The sequence below is a fragment of the Choristoneura fumiferana genome, chromosome 4, assembly GCF_025370935.1.
Source record: "Choristoneura fumiferana chromosome 4, NRCan_CFum_1, whole genome shotgun sequence".
In the NCBI taxonomy this organism is placed as follows: domain Eukaryota; kingdom Metazoa; phylum Arthropoda; class Insecta; order Lepidoptera; family Tortricidae; genus Choristoneura; species Choristoneura fumiferana.
In genome coordinates this window covers 15,625,330-15,649,583 of record NC_133475.1, presented here as the reverse complement: position 1 = coordinate 15,649,583, position 24,254 = coordinate 15,625,330, and the positions used below count along the sequence as shown (strand labels likewise).

Here is a 24,254-nt window from a genome sequence, read left to right as displayed (position 1 = left end):
AGTCCAGAACTCTCTGATCCACAATAGAGGATAATTACGTTGTTCTTGACGAAAATACTAAGAAAAACTTTTTTTTCTTTGTTTTTATTTAAACAGGACCTTCATTGTGCGATTCCGACTAGCACTTGGCTGACTTATAATTGTTTTAACACTTTCAAGTAAGAGTACGTTATTCATTCGGCAGCGTTTCAGAATCCAACAATTTATTATGACCAACTTTAAATAACTTCGCCGAACAAGTTTCATATAACGTATTCAACGTGTGATGGATCGTGCAGCGCGTATGCTTACGGGTAGAGGTTCTTTTATTTATATCCATTGAACTAAAAACTAAAAGACCTAAAAGACAACCTTGTGGTAACTCAATGGAGTGAATGCTAAGTGGCTCATCTGCCCCTCGCGACTGCGGTCTCAGCGGAATCAAGTTACTTTAGAATAAAAGAAAATTAGCCCGCTATATTAAGTTTCGCAAAAGAATATAAAATACGGCAGGTGCACTCACTTCACCTGGCTAACATATGTTCCAGGCACTTTAACTTAATTATGAATGCAAGTTTAAATTTAAAACCTAGTGCAAATTAAGTCCACGTTCGGGCACTAAATATGATTTAAGTTATTGCGAAAATTAAAATAAATAGCGCCGCTTGAAGTTCTAGCGGCAAGAACAATATTTCATAGAAAGCGAGGATTCCGTTCATTCTTCTTGTTTGCGAAATTGTCTTTCTTAAACTTGTGATTATTTGTCAACTAAGATTAAAATGACTGTTAAGACAGTAACAGAACTGAACTTTATAATTGTTATTAACTTATTACAAATATATACTTATTATATTATAGTTTTTTTTCTCAAAAGTTGTATGCTAGTTATATGTTTATGCTACATAGGTACATTATATTTGAGTAGCTGCGATAGCCTAATCGCTTGACATAATTATGGCCTCTCGAATAGAGGGTTATGACTTCGAGTCTATAGGCTCGTACTGAGTCGTAATCGTTCTGACTTTAACGGAAATTCATCATCATCATCATCATCATCCCAGCCTACTTATATACGTCAGGGCATAGGCTTCTTCTTAAATTTCCTTTACCGTAAAGCTCGTGGTAAATTTCAAAGGTAATTTCGCACATGAATTTCGCTTCCCATTCCTATTTCATATAGAAAGACTTTTATTTCCATGAAAACACGGATACAAAATTCAGATCTATTGTCAAGAAGACATTTATATCTAAGGCGTATTATAAAGTTAATGATTACATCATGGACAGGGATATTTGGAAATAATTCCGATCCGCATTAAATAGCGATCCCTTCAAATAGCGAACCTACTGTGTTAAAAATAAAGTTGTGTTAAATACTTGTGATACCTATATGGATAAGAGTATGATTTACTTACTTAATAATATTGTAAAAAAATATACCTCGTTAAGTTTCTTGGCGGATTCTTCTCAACAGAGGTTTTTCCGAACCGGTGGTGGTAGATTTTTTTTGACATTCATAAGTACTTGTTATAGCCTAAATTGAATAAAGATATTTTGACTTTGACTTTGACTTTGAAAATACTCACACTAATGTGAAGTAAAGTACTCGTGTAAAGTGATTACTTAGTTATTTAAAAAATACAAATATATTTGTCTGAATCGAGTTGTTGAAATCACGAAGTTCTGAAGTAACAAATAAAGAATACCTATATGTGGGAAACGGAACGTAGGCGTGAGTGAGAGAGAGGGATGTATGGCCAGGATGAGCGAGATAGAGATATAGAATGGGAATATGGCGGATCTCTCGGTATTACGACTTGGCGAGGCAAAACGGTTGAGCTTTTGAATAAATTTATAAAAAACATTATTGTGTTCCACTCTGAGCAATCATCCCCACATATATATAAATAGGTACATACTTAAGCCTATAGATTTTCATTATTTTGTAGAGGTCGGTAAAAAATGTCCCGCTTACAAATTATTTCATCATCATCATCATCTCAGCCGAAAGACGTCCACTGCTGGACATAGGCCTCCCCCAAGACCAAATTTGCCTAAAGGGAATAATAATAAATCCTACCAATAAATAATACAAATTTTACACGAAATCGTGAGGCAACTTTCTTGAAAGGTAAGTTTATTTCGTGCCTCAATTAATATTACTCGCGGAGGTATTTCAGAGCGGGTAGATAAGGGGCTTAGTGAATTCTGTAAGCCGATTATAAGGAACTGAGATTTGATCGATTTGTCGATAATTCCACTAAAGTCGCTGTAAATCACACCTTTATCGTTTGTTTTTGGTACTGACTGTACTACGGTAAGCTGATTATGTTTATCATTATTAATTGTTGTGGTTCAATTTTGTTGGTAATTAAACTGCGGGGTTTTAAATAAAAGACGATTACCAAGAGCGAGTGTGCTGAATAAACCTATGTTTTTTTTATTCATCATCATCAACAGCCGCATGATATTTACTATTGGACATAGACCTCAAAGTCAAAATAAGAAAATCTACCACTGGTTCGGAAAAACCTCTGTTGAGAAGAATCCGGCAAGAAACTCAACGAGGCATATTTTTTAAATTTACAATATTATTAAATGATATCTATACATCACAATTATTTTACAAAACTTTATTTTTAACCTCTCCTATAGACCTCCAGTTACTTCAGTTGGAGGTGGCCTGCATCCACTTTAAACCCACGGCTATAACCAGGTCATCCGTCCATCTCGTTTGGATGTCCTAGGCTGCGCTTACCGATCCGATTACCGATTTTTTTTATGTCAAAGAGAATACTTGAACTACATTTAGTGTCAGACGCGAGTGTCAAATCCGTTACGTAGTATTTTGGACGGTGGCTTGATTGATTTTATTTAATACGTTTAAAATGGTTGACTTATGCAAAAACTATGCCAATTAAATATCTTTTTCCACAATTTACTCAGCGTCGGACGTAAATAAATACACCCGATGTAACAGCAGTTAATTTTCTCCAAGTGCAAATATCCAACGACCACTGCACCTATGCCGCAGTTTCGCAGTATGTCCCTTAATCCAGCAGTAACTGTTGAACAACAAAACTCATTACTCCACGTTCGTGCAGTACCTGGTAGTTACCTGGGAAGCTTGTGTTCGGTTGGCGCCCGATTCGTGAGAGATAGCGGGTTAGGTTACGTCTGGCTGGTTACAGGGTAGAAAGGTGTTGATGGTAAAAATCAATTTAATTTGTTAGTTAATTTGGTGGTCCTTTTTTCTTAATATCTTAGTTTTGATTCATAAAATTTGTTAGTTGAAGTCTCTTTTAATATGAAGACGATTAAAATTTGATATTTTACAATTAAAATTTAGCAAGACTAGTGGTCAATTACTTGAGTGATGTTCTGATATTTTAACCTGCATGGGTTTATTGCAGAGACCTGATGAAGCTATGAATGAGGGTTTATGTAACTATCTGTAGCTTAGCTACATACACTACAATACAATACAATAACTCTTTATTGCACACCAACACAGTAAGCAGTACAGAAAACACAGGTATATGCATAGAGATTTTCTAAGGTAAGCAATAGGCGGCCTTATCGCTTCAGAGCGATCTCTTCCGGGCAACCTTTACAATGGACAGAAGTAAGGAATAATGATTATTGAGATTAAAAAAAGTGATAGATAACGCCATTAAATAAGCATCTAAACCTTAAACGAAGCTAAACTATTTGTTTTCTATATCATATAAAAGAAAAACATATAACATACAAAATGTTTTCTTTGTCTATGAGTATAAGACAAGTGAATCGTAAAGTCAAGTGTAAAATATTTATGTTTTCGAACCAGTCAAAAATAGGTTATCACGGCCATAATATGTTGAAACAAGAGTCTGTAGTACATATTTTTGAAGTGTTGTACAAGTATATATATTACACTTGAATGCATTAGTTTTTTTATTGAATAATAGGCAAATAAATTACATATCGAAAGTCGTACAACCCGCCACAAAAGTTCAACGCTTACCCCATCTCATTACTGGCTTAAGAGATCAGCAAGCCAGGGCGACTTGTCCGGTTTACTGTAAGGATAATCCCTAAATCCCACGGGAAACTTTACCTTGGACTGAGGATTTTTAATTATGTCATTAAAGTGACCCACGACGCGTGCAGGCAACTCATTAAGCGCTACGCGCCTGAACGCTCGCTTTGTGTTATTTATGGCGAAGTTTTAACAACTGATACCTAGTCCAAACGCAGATATCACTTCTGAACTTGTGTGTGTTGAATTGCGTACATTAGGTAGTATATGTAGAATTTGAATTGGATTTCAGTAATTTCGAAGAGGGTTTGTAATAATACTAGGTTCACCCCTAGTTTAGGGGACGAAAGCTTCGACCACTTTATATAGACCTGTTTGTACTATTGAATGATGTATTTCTCCATGTAACTCACTGATGTACAATAGGGATGCTCACACCACTAATCAATTGACGTACTTTTTATGAACTGTCAAAACACAATTCTCCCAGAGTTTGAATGGAAATAGCAACTTATGACGTCACTTGTTCGCACACTCAATCAACTAACTATTTATTTGTTTTTAAGCAACAAAAAATCTAATTTTGCAGTTAATCGAAAATTTATCTGGTTTTCAGGGCTAAAATAAAGCGTTACTGGAGTCGTGTCTTCGAATTATTTTTTTAATGGTGTCAACATCCCTATTAATATTTTTTATTATTATCATTATGTTCTTTATTTTTCTTTCATTCTTAGGTTTAGGTTTTTATAATAGCTCTAAAAAGTAAAATACAGAAAAGTACATACAAAATAAAAATATTATAAAAACCTAACCTAGTTGGCCGCCGGTAACGGGGTAGGGCCCAAGCTACCGGTGGTCAGGGCCGCAGAGTGAGGAACCTCCGGACGATGCGTGCCGTGTCCAGAAGTACCGCCTTCTGTGTCTGGCCCTTGATCCAGCCATCTAGCGAGAGTCTCTTGAGATGTTAGTCGAGACTCTTCGCTATTAGACCGTTTGCCGAAACGACTATCGGGACAATGATCGTCAACATTCCACATAGCAATCACCTCGTGAGCCAAGTCAAGGTTATTATTATTAATGAGGGTCCCTAAGACAGACTAGAGTTAGCGCTCTAGTATCGTGAGTTCCGTTTGGCATAATTATGCGTCACGTTTGTGATTGGCTAAATGAGCCAATCGCAAGCAAGAATGTTACGTCAAATGGATCTGATGATACTAACGCCATCTGGTGATATTTCGCCTGTTGAGAAACCCTCATTAATAACATGTGTGAAGTTCCCAACCCGCACTGGGCCGAGTGGGAACTGCAGCTCCAGTCCTCTTAATCTATAAGGAGGCTTGCGCCCAGCAGAAAGACTAGTAGAGAGGCCGGAATTGATGATGGTACGGTCCCTGGTTTAACGAGATGGCTGATTTTTCGATAAATATCGCTGGATGCAGTTGGCTGTGAGAGGCTCAATACCAACCGTTATAAAAGTCAATGGGAAGGTCTATGTCTACCAGTCAATATTCTCGTACAGACAATAATGATATTGATGATAAGGTAATAACTTTTACTTGGCTCGAGCCAAGAATAGGTCCTTTACACAGACAGTCCACTAAGAATTGTAATTATAACATAGTGTTACTGAAAATTAACTGACATTTATATCCACCTGTTTTCACCTAATGTTTGACAAATAACCGTATTTGTATTTGTAACACTTTAATAAAGATGCTAACGCAATAAAGTAAATCCACGAAAACCACTTGATAATATAACCAAAAAATAACCGTTACGTTATAACCGACGCTCAATTACATCCAGCTTAGCCAAACAAACGTATATGAGATCCGTATAAATTATCTAGAGGTCTATTTACCGTTCAAACAACAAGATCCGGGCCGGTGTAATTTTCCGATAAAATCATGTCCGCAAACAATTAAGTGTGCCACGGATAGATTGTTCGTCCCTAGACGATCATACGGACCGAGGAATGCTAGCCGAACCCGCAACACGAAAACACACGATGCCATTTTCGTCGCGTGACCGCTGACGATATGAAATTAATCGTATCATTTACGTTAATGTAACACGCTGAGATCATGTAAGGGGTTAGTCTTTCACCTTCTGTAAATTGTTTGGATTTTGATGACGTTTATTTGATGATATTTTTTCATTTACTGTAATGAAAGCTGTACATTAGCTGTCTCTCTTCCGAATCTATTCTTCTTTTACCTGTACGTTTTTTCATTTATTAATTTATTTGTCAAATATTCGAAGTTCACGCGTTTTGTTTTTAGTCAAAGGATACATTCAATAGTGTTACAGTGAAAAAGGAAGTGAGAGTCATTATAACTGTAAAATGTCACCTCGTATTAAGAAGGCGCGGTAAGACGTTTGGCGTTAGTATGTAAGATATTTCTGTGAAATGGTTATACAGTAAACATGGAATCATTCGATCTTTAGATTCCGAGCTTTATGGCTATGATCCGGGGATCCGGGTTTTAGATTTACTAATTTTATGTTAGTAAAACTATACTAAATAATGGTTACCTAAAGGGGAACGATACGCTTATTGATAATAAAAAAAAAAAAACATTTTCTGCAATCTCTGAAATCTCACAACGGCCGTTTGCAATTTTTACACAAAACGTCGCGCGCGCGCTCACATAAAAACCCATTATAGTCTCGAGGGTCAACTAAAGGCCCAGTTATCCGCCATCGTACCAGAATCCCGGTAATTGAGAGCATTGACGAGCCAATGTTTGTATGGCTAATGGTTTAAGCGTACTTAGAATAAGTGGGATTTCTAAACGAATATTGCGGTAAGGCAATCCCGCTTGGCGCTTCATCCTATTAGATCGGATAGTAAAATTGCTACGCGACGCTAATGGTGGTTTAAGTGACGTTGCAATAAAACCCGTTTAAATTGCTAATAAGAAGCGAGTAGTCATAGCTGGTAGGTACTCGTGTTTATGCAATTTTCTTGTAATGAAACAAAAAATATGTTTTAGTACGTAATACATATTTAATGTTTAAGTTATAGGTGATTAGACATTCAGCAGCTTTGTTTTAGTACTATTTTGGTGTTCACAAAGTCAAAGTCAAAATATCTTTATTCAATTTAGGCTATTCAATTCCGATTAAGGTTCTTTGGGGTCCTAATTCCATCAAGATTTTTGAATCTGACTACGAAGCTTGAGGTCCCGGGTCCGATCAATGATCAGAGCTGATATTATTTATATAAAAAAACAATACATATTTGTTCTTGAGTTTTGAATGTTCAATATAAATGTTTATGTAAATACCTAAGTATTTTAAAATATTTTTTTCATTGCTCTACTTGGTTTGAGTTAATAAAATAAAAAAAGGAAGCAAGTGAGATAAAAATCTAGTAAAAATTCAAGGAACTGCAAGCGTTTGTGTTGAATTGTTCCCCAGTTTCTATAACTGGAAATCGATTGTACTTATTTCAGTTTGCCAAGTGAAGTTGTTTTATGGTGCACGCGACAAAATATTTAGTCAACCAGGCGCGATTACCAACATGCGACGCGTAAAGCATTTCTTACTTGTTCATTAGATTTTCAGTGAACTAATGGAATAACTAGAAAGTTTATTGCTACGTAAGTATTATGCGTTTGTTTAAAAATAATATCTGGTCATAGAGGAATCAATGTGAATGAAAAGGCACAATTTATTCGAAAAACCAAACGACTGCCAGCGATTGCTACATCAATCAACAAAGAACAGAACTTGGAGAAGCAGATTCTTGTACCTACATTGATACAAACATACATGACAACATACAAACAACAAACAAACATACATAAGTGAAAATAAATAAAAGCTTGTAAAAGAAAAATTTTATCCCTGTGGTATGGCTCGGTCCGAAAAAAAATTAAAGTTGCGGAAATTTTTAGAAAAATAATATTACCTACAAGGGCGTACGTAACCAGCCACCCACTCTTACAAAAAAATTGTAATTTTTCGCGCCTGCGCTTCTTCATTCTGTGCTCACAATAAGGAAAACATTCTAGCTGGAGGCGCATTGTTAAGATAATTTTACGCATGACAGTGTTTTAACCGACCGGGATTTTGTTCGGCGCTAAAACAAAAAACTGGCGAAAAATAACAAAATCGGCTACCCTGTTTAATTTAGCGGGGCTTGTCGACAAAAACGTTTATTCTCGTTGGGCCTTTTTGTTGACCGAACGTAACGTAGGAATGCATTGTTCCCGTTACTGTCGCAGCCTCTGGGAGTAGGCAGTAAAAAGCTGATATTTTCTCCCGTCTCCTGACTCATCCCGTTTATTGGTCGCGTCACTCTCAAGAATCCAGGCCAATGAGTCACGTAGATAACATTGCAAAACAGACTTTATTATTGAATCGCGTATAGACATAAAAAAACAGTTTTTTCTCCTATATTCCGGCTCAATAACTCTATAAGCAATAATTTTCCAAGAAAGCTATTTACTAACTTTTTGCACTCTAAGTGTGAGGACAAAAAATATTTTCGACTTTCAATTCATTAAATAAATTGAAGGCAACGAATTTAACTTAGTGAAAAGTTAGCTTCGAGTGGGGGAATCTTTATTCCATTTTCGCCCTAATCAATTTCAGGCAAACTAAGCGAAAGTTTCGATTCGGGTGCCATTTGGGATTCTCCGATCGACTGGAGCACATCGGGCGCTCATTTAAAGTGCTTGTTTTTGTATACAATCTAGAAAATATTAGAACACCAAAGTTTATTCTATCTTTGACCATCTATTCTTATTACAAGAAACAAAACAATTAAGTCAAACAACGAAAAAAGTAAAACATGAAAAACGAAAACTCTAGTGTGCAATCCTATGATTACTCGAAGTTATCATAAAACTGCAGTCTCTGATTTTTGATGTAATAATTGTTTCACTTTTCTGATCTACGTTTCATATGTAATTTTAAAACTTCAAGTCAAACTGCCGCGTATCGCAGTTTATTTGCTCCAGCGCAATACGTTTAAACCAGGCAATCAATTTCCGTAATTAGCCACCGCAAAGTGCTTCAGTGCTTCCATAATTAAGGGCGAAAGTTTCAATTATCATCATCCAAATAGTGGACTAATTGGATGAAACATCGATAAACAAATTGTAACAAAAGATGAGAAAAAAGTTCACAATTTACAGGTGTATAATAAATTCGGATAATCATGGGTAGAGTTAGAATCCCGCTGGGTCGGTGGGGCCGAGGCGCCTTTCTTGATGGATACAAACATAAAAAGATGTCTGTATGCGGCTACCCACGCTGGCTGTTAAACTTGGCCGGTTTATCGTTCCATTCACGGCAATAACATGAGACTTGAGAAGTCTGACCTCTGGAGGTAAGGTGGGCTGTTGGTAGACTTAAACTTAAACTGTCTGGTGTGGACACCGTATCTTTATGTTGGCGTCAATAGGAGACAATGCAATAAAACGCCGTAAATTTCAACAAAACCGCTTGGCTATTCGCTCATTATAGCAAATGACTGTTTGGATATGAAAAGATTAAGTTTCATTAATGTTAATGTGTTTCATTCTAAAAGGACTAACTTACCAAAGACTAGGTCTGTCTGTTGTGAGATTAACAACAAATTACTATTTAATACTTACATTGAATTATTTCTTTTTTTATCAATACAAATTTAAGTCATCGTTTTCCAAAACATAAAGAGCTCATTTAATGCATGAATTTCAACATAATTTTTAGGGTAAAAACATGTCTGGCCCAATGTTCCGGCAGGGTATTATTATTTACCGATTTTAGTAACCATTAAATTTGATCCAGTTCAGTGGTTGGGTTGGGACCGATCAAGAGTTAATATGAATATAATGACTTTCGATTGCCCCTCATTATGAACGTAAACGTAATTCGCCCTTAACACGTTGAGGATACTGATCCAAATACGTAAATTGCCAGTACTGTATTCTAAAAATGATTTATACATTTATATCAACGCTCAGAAAACAATTCTATGTATATATACATAGTTTGGGGAATTTAAAAGAGATTTCATCCTTACTGCGCTACCACAGTTTTACCCGTTCTGCAACTGTCCGTATTTTATTTTGTTTATTTACCCACCAAGTGCGCAAATCTACAATTTACTCTTGCATACAATTAACTCTTTGCGTACGTTGTAATTTACTCACTGGGTGGGCTGTATAATGGAGTAAACAAAGAAATTACCAACATTCAGACCCTGTTATTATCGCGATAAAGAAATACGCTGGGAAATCAGGATTTCCATCATCGCATCTCATGGCGAAACAGAGGTTAAGCTGGACTTGATTGTTACTGTACCTGTTTCGTCCGTCCTGGTACAAAGTTACTTTTTCCTGTAACTAGATTTGGTTGTTTGCGACAGTAAGTATAGTCATGTGAATGGCGATTTAATAATCACTCTATCTTTTTACTTTACAATAAAATATAAACGAGAAACCGTTAGCAAGAAATTTTAATGAATTATAATTGTACCGCATGCACACCATATCCATACTAATATTATAAATGTGAAAGTGTGTTTGTATGTTTGTCGGTTTTTCACGTTGAAACGGAGCGAAGAATTGACGTGATTTTTGGCATAGAGATAGTTTATGGGCCAGAGAGTGACATAGGCTACTTTTTATCCCGAAAAAATGCACAGTTCCCGAGTAAACAGCGCGCGAAAACCGAATTCCACGCGGACGAAGCCGCGGGCAAAAGCTAGTCGTTTTATAAAATCCTTCCGGTCTACCTAACTCATTTCTTCAGTATAAGCGACAGGAAACTGATAGCGGTTGAAACGCTCGTAGAAATACCCTAACATAGTAAGCAGTAGGTACAGAAAACAAAGCTACATACAGGCAGTTTGCCAGATTTTTACTAATTTAACATATATTTTTTTATTTAAGTAATTGGTGTGCTGCAGCAAAAGCGCCCATGTTAGCACATAAGTAGAGTTATTCCTGGTTCAAATTTGCACGGATAGCCTATTCGATGAATTAAAGTAAACGCCGCATAATTGGCATATCCGTAGCTTGTTTAAACGGCACTAAAATTTAAAACTATGTGTGAGCAAAATGTTTGAGCACTGCAGCTAAAATTTTAAACTAACACGAGGTGTGGACCATGTGCGAATGAAAAATTTCCGCCATGTCCGTTCCGTAGCAAGCAATTTGCGCTGCTCCACGGACCGAATTTTTAAAAAAGTTTTCCGTAACGGACTATTTATAAATAATATTGCCGTTACCCGCGACTCCGTCCACACAGAATTCATTTATCGCTATCCCGCAGGAACTATCCAATTTCCAAGGATAAAAACTGTCCTATGTCCTTCTTTGGGACTCTATTTAACTATCTGTATACCGAATTTCATCTAAATCGGTTTAATGGAATGGAGTATTCAGGATGAAGTAACAAACAAACAAACAAACAGACTTACAAACTTTCGCATTTATAATATTAGTGGGATTTGGTCAAACTTTAAAATTTTTTTTGCTTAGTTTGTGAAATATATGTACAATATTTATTAGTACTCAAAGAAGTTGAAAATCTGTGTAATTAAATAAAGTTTTTTGTGCATAATTTCACTGAATGTCAAAGAGGGCTATTGCAACTGTGTGCAATTATGGGGCTATGCAAACTATACTTAGTAACTTCGTTTTATTTTAAAGATAGTTCGAATTTCCTCCCAGTTGCAAAAATACCCTACCGTATACAAAACCTCAGGTCATTAGTTTTTTGGAGTCTTTTTGTATTTTTTATTTCAACTCCAAATTTGTTACTTTTACGGGTATCCCGTGAAACCATATCGAACATACAAACCGAGACATGGATGCACAGAAAAACCAGAAAAAGGGACCAGCACTGGGAATCTGCTGCTGCTTAAGTAGTATAGTAGAAATAAGAGATATGTATTCATCCCAGCCTATATACATCCCACTGCTGAGCACAGGCCTCCTCTCAGAACAAGAGGGCTTGGGCCATAGTTCCCACGCGGGCCCAGTGCGGATTGGGAGAGATATGTATGCATAGGAAAAATCGTGTCTAGATTCCTGACCAGCAATGGTGTAGGGGTTATAGCACGCAGCACGGATTGCTGAGGACCTGGGTTCGATTCCCAGTGCTGGTCTCTTTTTCTCGGTTTCTTTTCTATGTTCTTAGGTATCTACTGTGTTTTAGAAAATTTACGTTTTAGGCTTGTCTAAAAGCACATTCTCACTTGAAGCATTGCTGGTAATTTATCTGATTCTGAGCGTTACGTACCAATATTGCCTCACTGACTTTAACTGACTATAATAATGCTAGGGTTCTCATTTGATTGCTGATATGATATTACACTCGAATTTAACCCGTTATTTGTACTTGTCCTATTACTATACTTCGAATTATTAAATTACTATGTTACAAGTAAATACAAAAGAATTTTAATATCAGATTTTTAAAAAGATATCTATTTACTATCACACCATTAAATAAACAAAGGAATAATCGAAGCTAAAAGAAGAGAAATAAAATAAAACTATTTGTCATGGTTCATTTAGGACCCTAAACAATGCTTGAATTATTGTCAAATTGTAATGCCACAGATTATGATATGTACGACCTGAATTTTTCCAGCCAATGGAATGTGGCTGTCTCACTGTCACGTCATCCAGCGTATTTCGTAAAAAAAATTATAAAAAAATAAATACTCATCCAAATTCAAAATCAATGAAAATGGTATCTTAAAATATCCTATTCTTTCCAAAAATAAGATAAAAACTGTAGGTTATTTTTTTTGGTGCATCCCAATTAACAGAATATTCACAAGCTAAGTATAATACAATAGAAATTACAAATTGACTGTACAATATTGACTTCAAGAGCCTCACCGCATATTTGTTCACTCTGTACGTGTGGTCCAACTGAGAGCGCGCCATTAGAGCTCCACAACATATTAAACATGCTAAACACTTCAATATACTTAGACTAATGCCCATAAACAGTTATAATAAATACAGATTCAACAAAATAATTACCTTCCTGCAATTAAAAAAAGATATTTTTATGTACACACCGGCAGCTTTCTACGCTAATTGAATCTAGTCAAGTCAAAATCAAGTTTCTTTAGGCTATAACAAGGACTTGTGAATGTCATAAAAATACACCACTAGTTCGTAAAAACCTCTGTTGAGAACAATCCGGCCAGAAACCCAACGAGAGTGATATATTTTTAAACAGAATTAAAATATTATTAAATTATATCTATACTTAACTTCACATGTATTTAACACAACTACATTTTTTAGTCTAGGTTTGAGAGAGCTAATTCTTAGCCTGGAACTACTGTCTCAACCTTATTTTTTTCAGACGTGTGTTGGTGTCGCCTAGATAAGTTACCAAAAAGACAAAATTAATGCGCTTCTGAAAGTCTTGCTTAGAAAGCTTCTAATATTATTAATATTTCATTAAAAGCTTTTATAAATAAAACCTTCACAAAGTAAGTACATGAAAGCTATTGGACTTTGGCAAGCAAATTTGTTTACGTTTAAGAGATAATCGCCAATTGATGCGAATTCGGTAAAGGTATCCACAGATCTTTTTGAGTCATCAAATTGATAAAATCGGTGAAACTGCTTAAGATAAATTGATAAAAATATCTACAATAAACATCATGCTCACAGTAAGTTAGGTGGTTGCTGGTGGAGATTTATCAGTTGCTACAGAGTATTGAATATAGTCTATAATTACGTATTTATACTCTTGTTATGTTACGTCAAAAAAATAAACAAGGAGAGGCGAGATATATGTATTTAGTCAAACGATTTTGATAACCTATTCCAAGTGCTTCTAATGACAATCAAATTTTCAATCATTTGAGCACCAGTGTTTAAAGCACATAAAATTCATCAAACTCATAAACTTTCGTGAGAAGTTGACACCAGAAGGACTGTGAACCAACGCACTCATCCGTCATTTGTCATCACGTCAACATAGACTTGACACCAAATATTGACGCAAAGATTCGTTGTTATTTCAACCGCTTGTCAATTTCAGCTCAAGAACATGATGACGCTGCCTACGCTATCGATAAACTAATAAACAGAAGGTGCTTTAAGGCCTAGCGGGAACGGTCAACACCTACACATCGGTTAGTAAATCCAGTGGCCATTAGTACACACATTATGTATGCAGGCTTGTCCGGGAGCGATAACACTGCTGCTGTTTATGCTCTGTAATTTGTGCTTGGCGTGGCTTGGCTTGTACATGTAAAGGTACCACCACCCGTTAGGTAATCAAAAGGAAGTGTATCATGTGAAACGTAAGTATTCTACACAATAAGAACAACCAGATAGGCAGTTATTTTAATATTATTCAAAGGTTAACCAAATTTCACATTGATTACACCCCACACTTCGTTAGCATTATCAAATTATCATTATAAAAATGTCTGCTTTATATTGAATACTGATGACTTTTCAGCGCTCTCGAATGAACGGCTGAGCTAACAAATATTCCCAATAAAGTTATCCTTTTTTCGACAAATCACTGCACTCAAGCTTAACTTTAATACGTTTGCTATCAGAAATATGAATGCTTCACAATATTTTAAAATAATTTATCTACAGATTCATTGGATTGTTAAGTTTTTATTTATTACTGGAAAACGGATTAGCCGCCATTGTTTCGACTTCGTCATATTTTCATTGTTAAAACTGCATGAATATCGAGCAGATAGATATTTAAAGTTGTACACCTAAAGGTATTACATTAATCAGTCAGACAATCCCACTTGCATATCAAAATGGAAATCCAATTTCCAAATTCCAATTCAGAGCTGCTCCTTGACCTTACAATCACGGATGCTAATCTTCCCAACGAGCTCAAGTGCAAATCTGCTGAAGTTTGCCGACTTTAGGTTTCCGTCGCTGTGTGGCGAGCAAACAAGCAAACACGCCGGGCAAACTCCGCTGCACCTGACGAAGCCTCTGCGAAACACTAGGGGATATTGATGTTATCCGTTCACGAAGATGCAACATTTAGAAATGATCTCAACATTGTTTGTAAACCCAGTTTAGATTCTATAGATGTTATTAATAATAACAAAGCAAATACCAAACTCGCTTACGTATTCCATTACAAGCGAAAGCCTAACTAAAACAATAAAATTTATTATTCGTGCGGGAATTACTTTTTACTACACAACTGAAATTACAATGCGTGCCTACCATAAAACGCAAAGCGGCCAAGAAGGAGCTTAGTCCATACTGCGTGACTCCGCACACATTTTATTACAACAAAGCAACCGAACAGGTAGAAAAAGCCCAAGTTAATATTGCGCTCCGTTTCTGAGTAAACAAGAATATGCCTTGTATGAAAACACAAATTTTATTAAACCAAACATTATTACGTATACATATGAACATTCTATTGAACACAAATAAGCTTTCGAAACGTTATAAATTACATTAAATGTTTTGAATACGAGAAACATACAGAGTGTAAAGATAATGACAACGTAATATTTCAAATTTATGATTTCGTAACAAAAGCTATTATTTATATGTATTTCAAACAGACACATGTAACATGAAGATTCTGATTGCGTTAGGATTCGAGAATCGAACGCTTTCATATTTTAATCTTGTTTATGTAAACAACTAAATGGGGCCCACGCACTTAACAAAGAAGATAAAAGTGTGGTCATCCTCTTGTACAATTCAATTCGTTTACATCGATTAACCTCTTTCGATGATGGTGTTCTTCATTAAAATTTATGAAGCTTATAGTTTTTCTATGCAAACGTATTAGCTTTTCAAACAAACAAACAAGTGTTTTTTTTTTGCCGTTTTTTGATCGAAATTAATAACGGCAACAGGTGACGCTTGAAATATAATCTCAAAATATTTAGTTGTGTATTCACTTTAAAAATAAATAATTAAATTAAAATAAAATAAATATTTAAGGGGGCTCTCATGCAGCAAATGTGATTTTTTGCCGTTGTTTGTTAACGTCTAATGTTGTATAGAGGTAGATGATGGTACGGAACCCATCGTGCACGAGTCCGATTCGCACTTGGTCAGTTTTTAATCATCTTTTAAACAGAAAGGGTTAGGTATCTTAGGGAAAAGGGGGAGCTGCCTGAGTTAAATTTTAGTAGTAAGTATAGGAATTTATATTTCATAATTATTTCAAGCACTGATCTTAAATTTATTGTATTACTACCAGAAGAAACCTTAGTCGAGTACTGCCTTTTTGCAACGTAACGTTTGGCAACTTGTTTTATTTCGCAACTTTTCATTTCGCAAACTCTTAAACTGTAAATATTTCAGGATTTATTTCAGGGCCATCGTGTAGGACCCTTTAAGTTAGGTTAGGTTAGTTTTATAAAAATCCTGAAATATTTACAGTTTCAGAAATATTAAACAGTTGGGAAATGAAAAGTTGCGAAATGAAACAGGTTGCCAAACGTTATTCGCCGAAACATTAGTAAACCACTTTAGTTCTTAGTTTGCTGCATTTTACGTGAACATAATAGTTAGTACACCTATATTAATGACACAACAGATTATATAAAAAGTACAATTCTAATAGTGATATTGCCGTCGTAAGTATATTGAATAAAGATAGTGGGACCATTTTTTTACCGATTAAAACTAGCTCTGACGGCGTTGTTTTAACCGCCATTAAAATATGCGTGGCATTTAAACCGTTGACTATCAATGCCGGTGTGAGTAGACATGACATAAAAGACGCCGTTCGTTGCCACTTAATGCTAAATAGCTATTATTGATTTGGCTCACGATTTGAAACCTCACGACGTTTAAATTATCGATGATTGTACAAAGTTCATTTCTTTTGGAAAAAAACGACATCCTCACCAGAAAAAAACAAAACTAACACAGTTTTATCGTCTCTTTCAATATTAGTATAGGTAATCAATCGATTTGTCATTCAGGCTTAAATTTATTTGCCGAGCCGTTAACTTTTTTTTTGTTTCAACAATAGGGATCGGAATGAATTGTCCCTTGAATAGTTCGAAAATCAAACTAAAGCCACATCCACGGGCGTTAATGTCCGTGTAAGCCGTTACATCCGCACACCCTACTATAAAATTAGCAACAGAGGAAGTAATGGATCATAATGGGCTCGCGCAAATGATCGGCTACGGCGACGTGTGAGAGAGATTGATCTATTTTATAGTCGCCATGACCGTGAACTTAGATTTATGATACCTTTATAAAATCTATTTGAAACGCAACGCGTGCAGTCTGACCCCTTTGAAATCAGTTTTTATATTTTCATAATTATGCACGTAATGATAACGTGTCCTTGCACTGTCTAGTTTTTGATAACAACTTATGTTATCGTGCTTTGCTCCAAGTAAATCAGGTATTAGATCAGATAACATTAAAATAAAAACTAGATAATGAAATATTTCCCCAACCATAAGTTGGAGCGGATGAAACCTTCAAATAAAATGTTGCAACTTCCATGTTAGAATCTGTTACATTTCAAATGTGTTCGTCAGAAAAACGGATGTTGGAATTCACAATAGAGGCCAACAAAACATAAATATTGGCCTATTAGTCGGAACTGCGATATCGATACCCAGCGATATATCAGTTGCTTTGTGCAGAGTTCCGGCGGTAATCGCTTTACAAAATTGCTTGTAGACAAAAAAAAATATGACTGGGTAATTGTTTGGCCTGTGAACAGATGAAAGGGATTCTCCCAGGTAGTCGTGGGGGAGGCACAATGTGCTACAAGTTGATAGTGAGCTTTAGACTCCAACAGCGACAGCACGTCCCATTAATAACGGTGAAATTGATACGAATGGGGACGCTAATGGTATCAACGCCACCGCATTCATTGCAATGGAATCAGTTAAATAGCCTTGCTTTTATTCAAATCCTCAACGAAACGGCTTGCAAAATGTGTCCCTAATAAACAGATATTAAAAGAGTGGATAAACTCTACGAAGCAAATATTGACTGGAGTCTTCTTGTTGGAGAGAGATACTCGGTCGGTTGGGAGCTTGTAATGCCAGTGGCTTTCTTAGGCGCATTTTTTACCAGCCGGCCGACGTGCGTCTGTTCAATGTGGATTCTTGGCGCACTCGAGACAGAACAGGTTTCAATATGGGGACCAAAAACCGGTAAAAAAACCCCACAGGTAATTACGGTAGGCTCATCGCTTCACAGTACCAATACGTAATGGTATGGGTTTAATTGAAAATTCAAATCTATAAGGTAAGAAGTGAAGCGTGAGACTTTATCGCTCGCTTTTTGTCGTTTAAAAGAATGGAGTCGTTTCTTTCAAGGGAGCACATGATACTGAATAATGCAGTAAAGCTCCAGGAATCCGAGAATTGATACGATTAATTATCTGTTTTTTAACTCATTGAATTTTTGTTTTCTTTGTAAGAAACATTGACATGTCTATTTGGTAAAACATGTTTTTGCGACAGCTAAGCTATCTAGAAGTGTTTTTTACTGCTGACCGATCATTTTGCCGACTTTTACTACACCGATTTTCGTTTTGCGAACTTTTACAAATGTTACGTTTGCCAGAGTAACATTTGTCATAATCTCAATTGCAATTGGTTTGCGTAATGACGCAACTTACCCGTATCTTTAATTAGTCAAAACATAAATGTGTTGCTAAACTTCAAACTCATATAAGTCCAATTCTAAGAATTTTAAGATTGAGGTATCAAAAGAAAAGGCAAGTAAAGTAGATACTCCCCTTAGAAGGTAGAGTGGACATATCTGAGTTTGAAATTTGGGTTTGATGCTCGTTTGTCCCCTCTATTATATATATATATATATTCAAACTAAAAAAACGTTTAGCAATACAAATCTGCTAATTGTTTGTCGGCGAAACATTAAGTATCAATTTTTTCTAACTGATGTTTTCCTTATAGGTTGGTTGGTTATAGGTTGCAGTGTGTTGTCCATTGTGGGCAACATTTCCAAACCGCTTGTTAGCGACATTATTAGAAATGGCGCATTGTGTACGAGGTTCGAAACAAAGAAGCCTTGTGAGCAGTAAAAAGCGGTGAATTCGAGGAAGGTTAGGTTTGAGTATTGAAAATGCAGGCTAGCTCAGGCTAACGAGAACTGTTCCTCGAACCAAACAGCTAGTAAAATGTTGCAATTTCTACTCCATTACTGGAATTACCTCTAGGTAAAAATGAAGGAAAATTTTATGAAATACCTTTTGGTGAACTATTAACGATAAGACAAGCGTGCGATAAGCCAAATGAGTCAGTTTCATAACTTCACACATGCGATGCTTACAAATGTTGGGTTCGATTTAAACGACGCATAAGGGCGTGCCCTCGACGTTAATATTCCGCCCTCTTAATCACTACCCAGCCGAATAATTAATAACACCTCAATTAAAATATCAACTCAGCGCTTCCGCCCATGTGATACGAACTGACTGCTTTCTTGATATTATACGTTAACTGCTTGATTACGTATATTAGAAGGTACTTTGATAACTTCTTCTTGATATCATAATTAAATTTTTGTGCTTTATCCAAATTGGTTTTATTTGCTAGTTCCAGTTCGTGTCGTTTTTAGGGGTGCTTCTGAATATTGTAAATATTTGAGTTCCAATTCACACCTGTCTGATATTTCACGCCCTTTTAGTAACAATGGCATTAAAGTAAATGTTTGAAATTTATACTCCATTTTGTTGCGAGTTAACCGTTTGCGTGTCATTTAAGTAACTTTATCTTTTTATTGAAACAAAGACATACCTACTTACGAGTTGCATTTTGAGCACCTTGACATGGGGGTGGTATTTGGATTTAGATTAGTTTTACCGATCAATTTTTCATTTTTGTGTAATTTCAATTCGAAATTCAAAATTTAGGTAAAATATTCTATTTTCAGTTTTAATTCTCGAATTATCTTCAAAGATAGATTCCGTAAATCATGCGTAGTAGGTAGTTACTTCTAAAATTTAATGTAAAATTACTTTTTGATTAAGATTTTTCGTAGGCAAATAATGAGTAAGTACCTATTTTATCCTATTTGTAATGTTTACTGTGTATTTGAAATAATCTAGCCAAAAGCTAAGGAACAGATTTTAATTGATATTGTAAGTACAACATCAGTAAGTACCTACCTATCTAAGTGAAATCCAACCCCACGTAAATTAAAGTTTATTTGAAGACGAGCTAACTAAAACAGATTGATTAACTACCCTTTAAAGTCTTCAGTGGAACGTAAACGACTACTAATTTGCATTTCAGTTTATTCCGTTCCGAGATCTTCATTTTGTGAGAGAACAAGTCGTTCTGCTAATTAACGCCTCCAGGAGCTAAAACAGGTTGTGCGATTTATCGTAAAACCCAATTTAGAGCCGGGAGGCACGCGATTACAATCTTCTCACGACAGGAAGGCGCGCAAACTCCTCATCTCGAGGGAAATCACGCACGCAACAAACTTTATGGCAACACGTCCCGAGAAGCGATCCGCCCGGGGCGGCCAAAGACGGCCCGTACCACACACAGACTTATTCAAAAGAAATAGCACAAGGCGCCGGCAGTGCCTCTACACGTCTCCTTGTTCAATATTTAAATACACATCTCACTAGGATTAAACGACACATGGATTACTTATATTTTGTACTGAACCACTTTCACAAAGCACGTGTACCGCGAGAAGCACTGCCGCATCTAACAAAACACTGACCGTTGTTGAATACGGCTGCAGGCTCAAGCGGATGCCGTCCTGTGCGAGCCGCTCACGAAGCAGACGCTTTAACTGTATTCGAGGAATCTTCACTAGCTCGGCTTTCCCTTCCTCGTATTCGTCGGCGTACTTCGCCGGCTCCACAACAGCCGAAGCCTGCTCCTTCCTAGACTCCTCTTCACATCTACAGGAGTCCCGAGCAGCGGCTGCCTCCTCCAAAGTAAAGTAAACAGCTGCTGCACCCTCTTCTCTCAAACTTCTAACAGAGTGCAGCAAGCGCTGCCGGTGAGCCGGGTTTAGGACGCCGATGGCATCCAGGTCGGGCTCCCCGACCTGTTTGCATATTTCTAAGTCATCATAACCATTGTCTATAAAACTTTCCGCGTACTGGCCTAAGTGGAGCGATCGCAACCACTCGATCACGATGTTGCCGCTCGTGGACGAGGCCATAGCGCGTCAGAACGTGAGTCGCATCACCAGGCGTGCTCGCGGCGCGGCGGTCGGCGAGAAACTGACGGCCACGCTTCCCTTCTCCCCCTTTCCCTTCCAAGCCGCGGTCGCCGCCCCTAGTCCTTCGTACTTTTGCTTTTTTGACATTTTGTAGCATAATCGTTTCATTTCATGGAGGTGTGCACCGCACCACGTGATACAATGAATGCCTGTTTGTTTACGTTTTTTCTATTCAAACAAGCAATTTTAATTCAATTTGACAACAATTTGTGATGCTTGTAATTTGTTTTCACATGACACGATATTAATCACATTCGGATGTTATATTCTTAAACGACTATGACAAAAAAAACGGTTATAATGTCAAAATAACTCTAACAGTGGGTGGTGGACGAGCGCAGTGATTTATACTTGAATTTATTCAAATATTAATCCCCGAGGCACCTCTAATATATTACGTTGAACTCCTTTGATTGTGTGTATTTTTAAACGCCAATTAAAAACATAATTAATCTTCTACATTTACTTTTATGACTTTAAATTAACAATAACCTCGTAACTCTACATGAAATGACACTAGCATTAAAAGATATTCATAAAAGTGGGGTAACGGAATGCGACATTGATTGTACAGCATATCAAATTATCTTCATCTGACAGGTGCATCGACTTGACATCATAATAGTCACGTTTAAAAACTTGTTATCATTAATTTTATCAAGTCAATGAACTTTTAAACTGATTGCGAAAACCGACCAAGTACGTGTCGGGCAACAAGCGATGTAGGGTTCTAGGTAGGTATACTGCGGAAACTTTTTAGTATTGTGTTTTGTTGACTATTACAGTACTATTAGTTATTCTGTGCCATTACGTACTAGTTGATAGTATATAGAGCTTTCTAGTCTGCGATAGAAGCTGTTAATTCATTGTATACGAGTACTTACACTACCATCATGATTTGTTTCAGATTTTTCAAGCCAGCGGCTGAGCTTAGTTGGTTGGACATTTTCCTTTAACCATTTAAACCCTAATATTTTGTAAACGGGACCCTAAACCAAAAATAGTTTTTGCAATTTTTAATGTTTTTGAAAGATCTATCAAACGACATCGACGTCTTAGTGGTTTAAAGAGCAAAAAAAATCATTCGCGTTGGGGAAGTATCTACCCGAAATTTTATTTTTTTATTTTAACTTACCACTTTATCGACAGTTAACATGCAACTAAATTTTGAAATATCTGGTGTCATTCATTTTTAAATTTCACAAACCATTTGATTACCTACCGATACCGATATAACCTTCAAGCTTTCAAAAAAAGAGCTTACTCCTAACTAAAAGGCCGGCAACGCACTTGTGACTCTTCTGGTGTTGCAGGTGTCCATGGGTGAAGGTAATCGTTTACCATCAAGCGATCCGTTTGCTCGTTTGCCCCCTACACCATAATAAAAGAATATTTTTTTTCTGCTTATTATTGTTTCAGCTCTTCCTCCTTACCTTAAACAAAAACAGACAAGTTCAGCTTTATAACTTATGCTAAGCCAGCAGCTTTAAAGCCCATGTACCTGTTTTATCTCATTTTGGGAGGCACTCGAAGTTTCTGTACACAATAGGCAGTCTTATGCGGGTAGTTTTACTAATTAACCTTTGTCTAAGATAAGCCTCACTTAACCATCCTGTCGTTTAAAATATGTATTTCTTAAGTGAAGTGTGTAATTTAGTTAAGGTGAGTAGTAAGTTATATTTTTACTTTACTCGCTCCGTCGTCGTTCATCTATATCATATTACCTCTCGTATTTAATTTTGTTTTCTAGATTTTTTGACCGTACAACGGCAAAACTCACTAGATACTGGGAAAATTGTACTCCGATAGACAGGGCCATATTATTTAAAAGCCTTCGCTTTTGAATTAAAATTTCGATTTTTTCCCCAAAAATTACTCCGTTGTCTTCGTTTGCTTTGTATAATAATATCTAACATCTACCTATGCAAAATTTTATTCCTTTGAATAGGGATTTTGGGAGCTTACATAGATAAATCCCTTGCAAATATCGGGATAAAAAGTAGTTTTTGTCATATTTCAGACATCTAGTCTATTTACCAAATTTTGCAGGTGGTAGGACCTTGTGCAAGGTCCGCCCGGATTGCTACCACCATCTTGCTCGCTAATCCTGCCGTGAAGCAGCAGTGCTTGCACTGTTGTGTTTCGGCGTGGAGAGTAAGACAGCCGGTGAAATTACTAGCACTTGAGGTATCCCATCTTAGGCCTCTAGGTTGGCAACGCATCTGCAATACCCCTGGTGTTGCAGATGTTTATGGGCGGTGGTGATCTCTTACCATCAGGAGACCCGTTTGCCAAGCAAGCAAGCTCGTTTGCCATCCAGTCGAATAAAAAAAAATTATATCAGCCCTGCAATTTTAACGTCAAGGAGTAACAAACACTCACGCACATAACTACTAGCAGTTGATGGGAAATTCGCAAAAATTACGAAGAATATCAGTTCAAAATCGTTAGCTCAAAAACTCGCATTCACCGGAATCCACATATTTAATACGACCTATTTAAGACCCACAAGTTAACTTTATAAAACAAATGAGCCCCAAAACAAAACCATCTGACATCTTGAAACAAAATGTTAACTTCAGTATAATTTCAGCATTTTCAATAAACGAAGGAAGGCATAGGAATGAGGTCAAAACGTACAAATGTAAGTTGCGCATCCGAATTGAATTACGTGATAAGCTGACTGTTATCATGATGTATTCCAGCCCAGGTACCCTCGCTAGATTAGCTTGACCTATTTACAAGTGTAGCTCCGCTAGGAATATCTAGCAAGGGAGTTAAAAGGAATGTATACTGTATTAAAATTAGTAAGCAAATACTGATACACTTAGCTCGTGGCTTGGTAAGAGATTTAGCCTGAAGAATTGCCAAACAGAAAAAACAGTAACATGTGGTAAAAAAAAACACTTGACTGTTGACACCAATTGATCGAAATAGTTGCACTGCTGGACAAAACAAAAAGCAGCAGTGGTGTAGGGGTTATAGCACGCAGCCCGGAATGCTGAGGACCTGGGTTCGATTCCCAGTGCTGGTCACTTTTTCTGGTTTTTCTGTGCATCCATGTCTCAGTTTGT

At 36.6% G+C, this 24,254-nt stretch overlaps 1 protein-coding gene across 9 annotated transcripts in view; it reads right to left on the bottom strand.

Moving 5' to 3' along the window:
* The window catches only part of LOC141427549 (uncharacterized), a 181,453-nt gene extending 160,285 nt beyond the window's left edge, over positions 1 to 21,168 (bottom strand). For all 9 annotated transcript variants that reach the window (XM_074087091.1, XM_074087095.1, XM_074087098.1 and 6 more), the window contains exon 1: positions 20,671 to 21,168. In XM_074087091.1, the coding sequence (XP_073943192.1) occupies positions 20,671 to 21,120 (450 nt within the window). In that variant the 5' untranslated portion in view covers positions 21,121 to 21,168. The remainder of the gene's footprint in view (positions 1 to 20,670) is intronic.
* Positions 21,169 to 24,254: the final 3,086 nt, after the last annotated feature.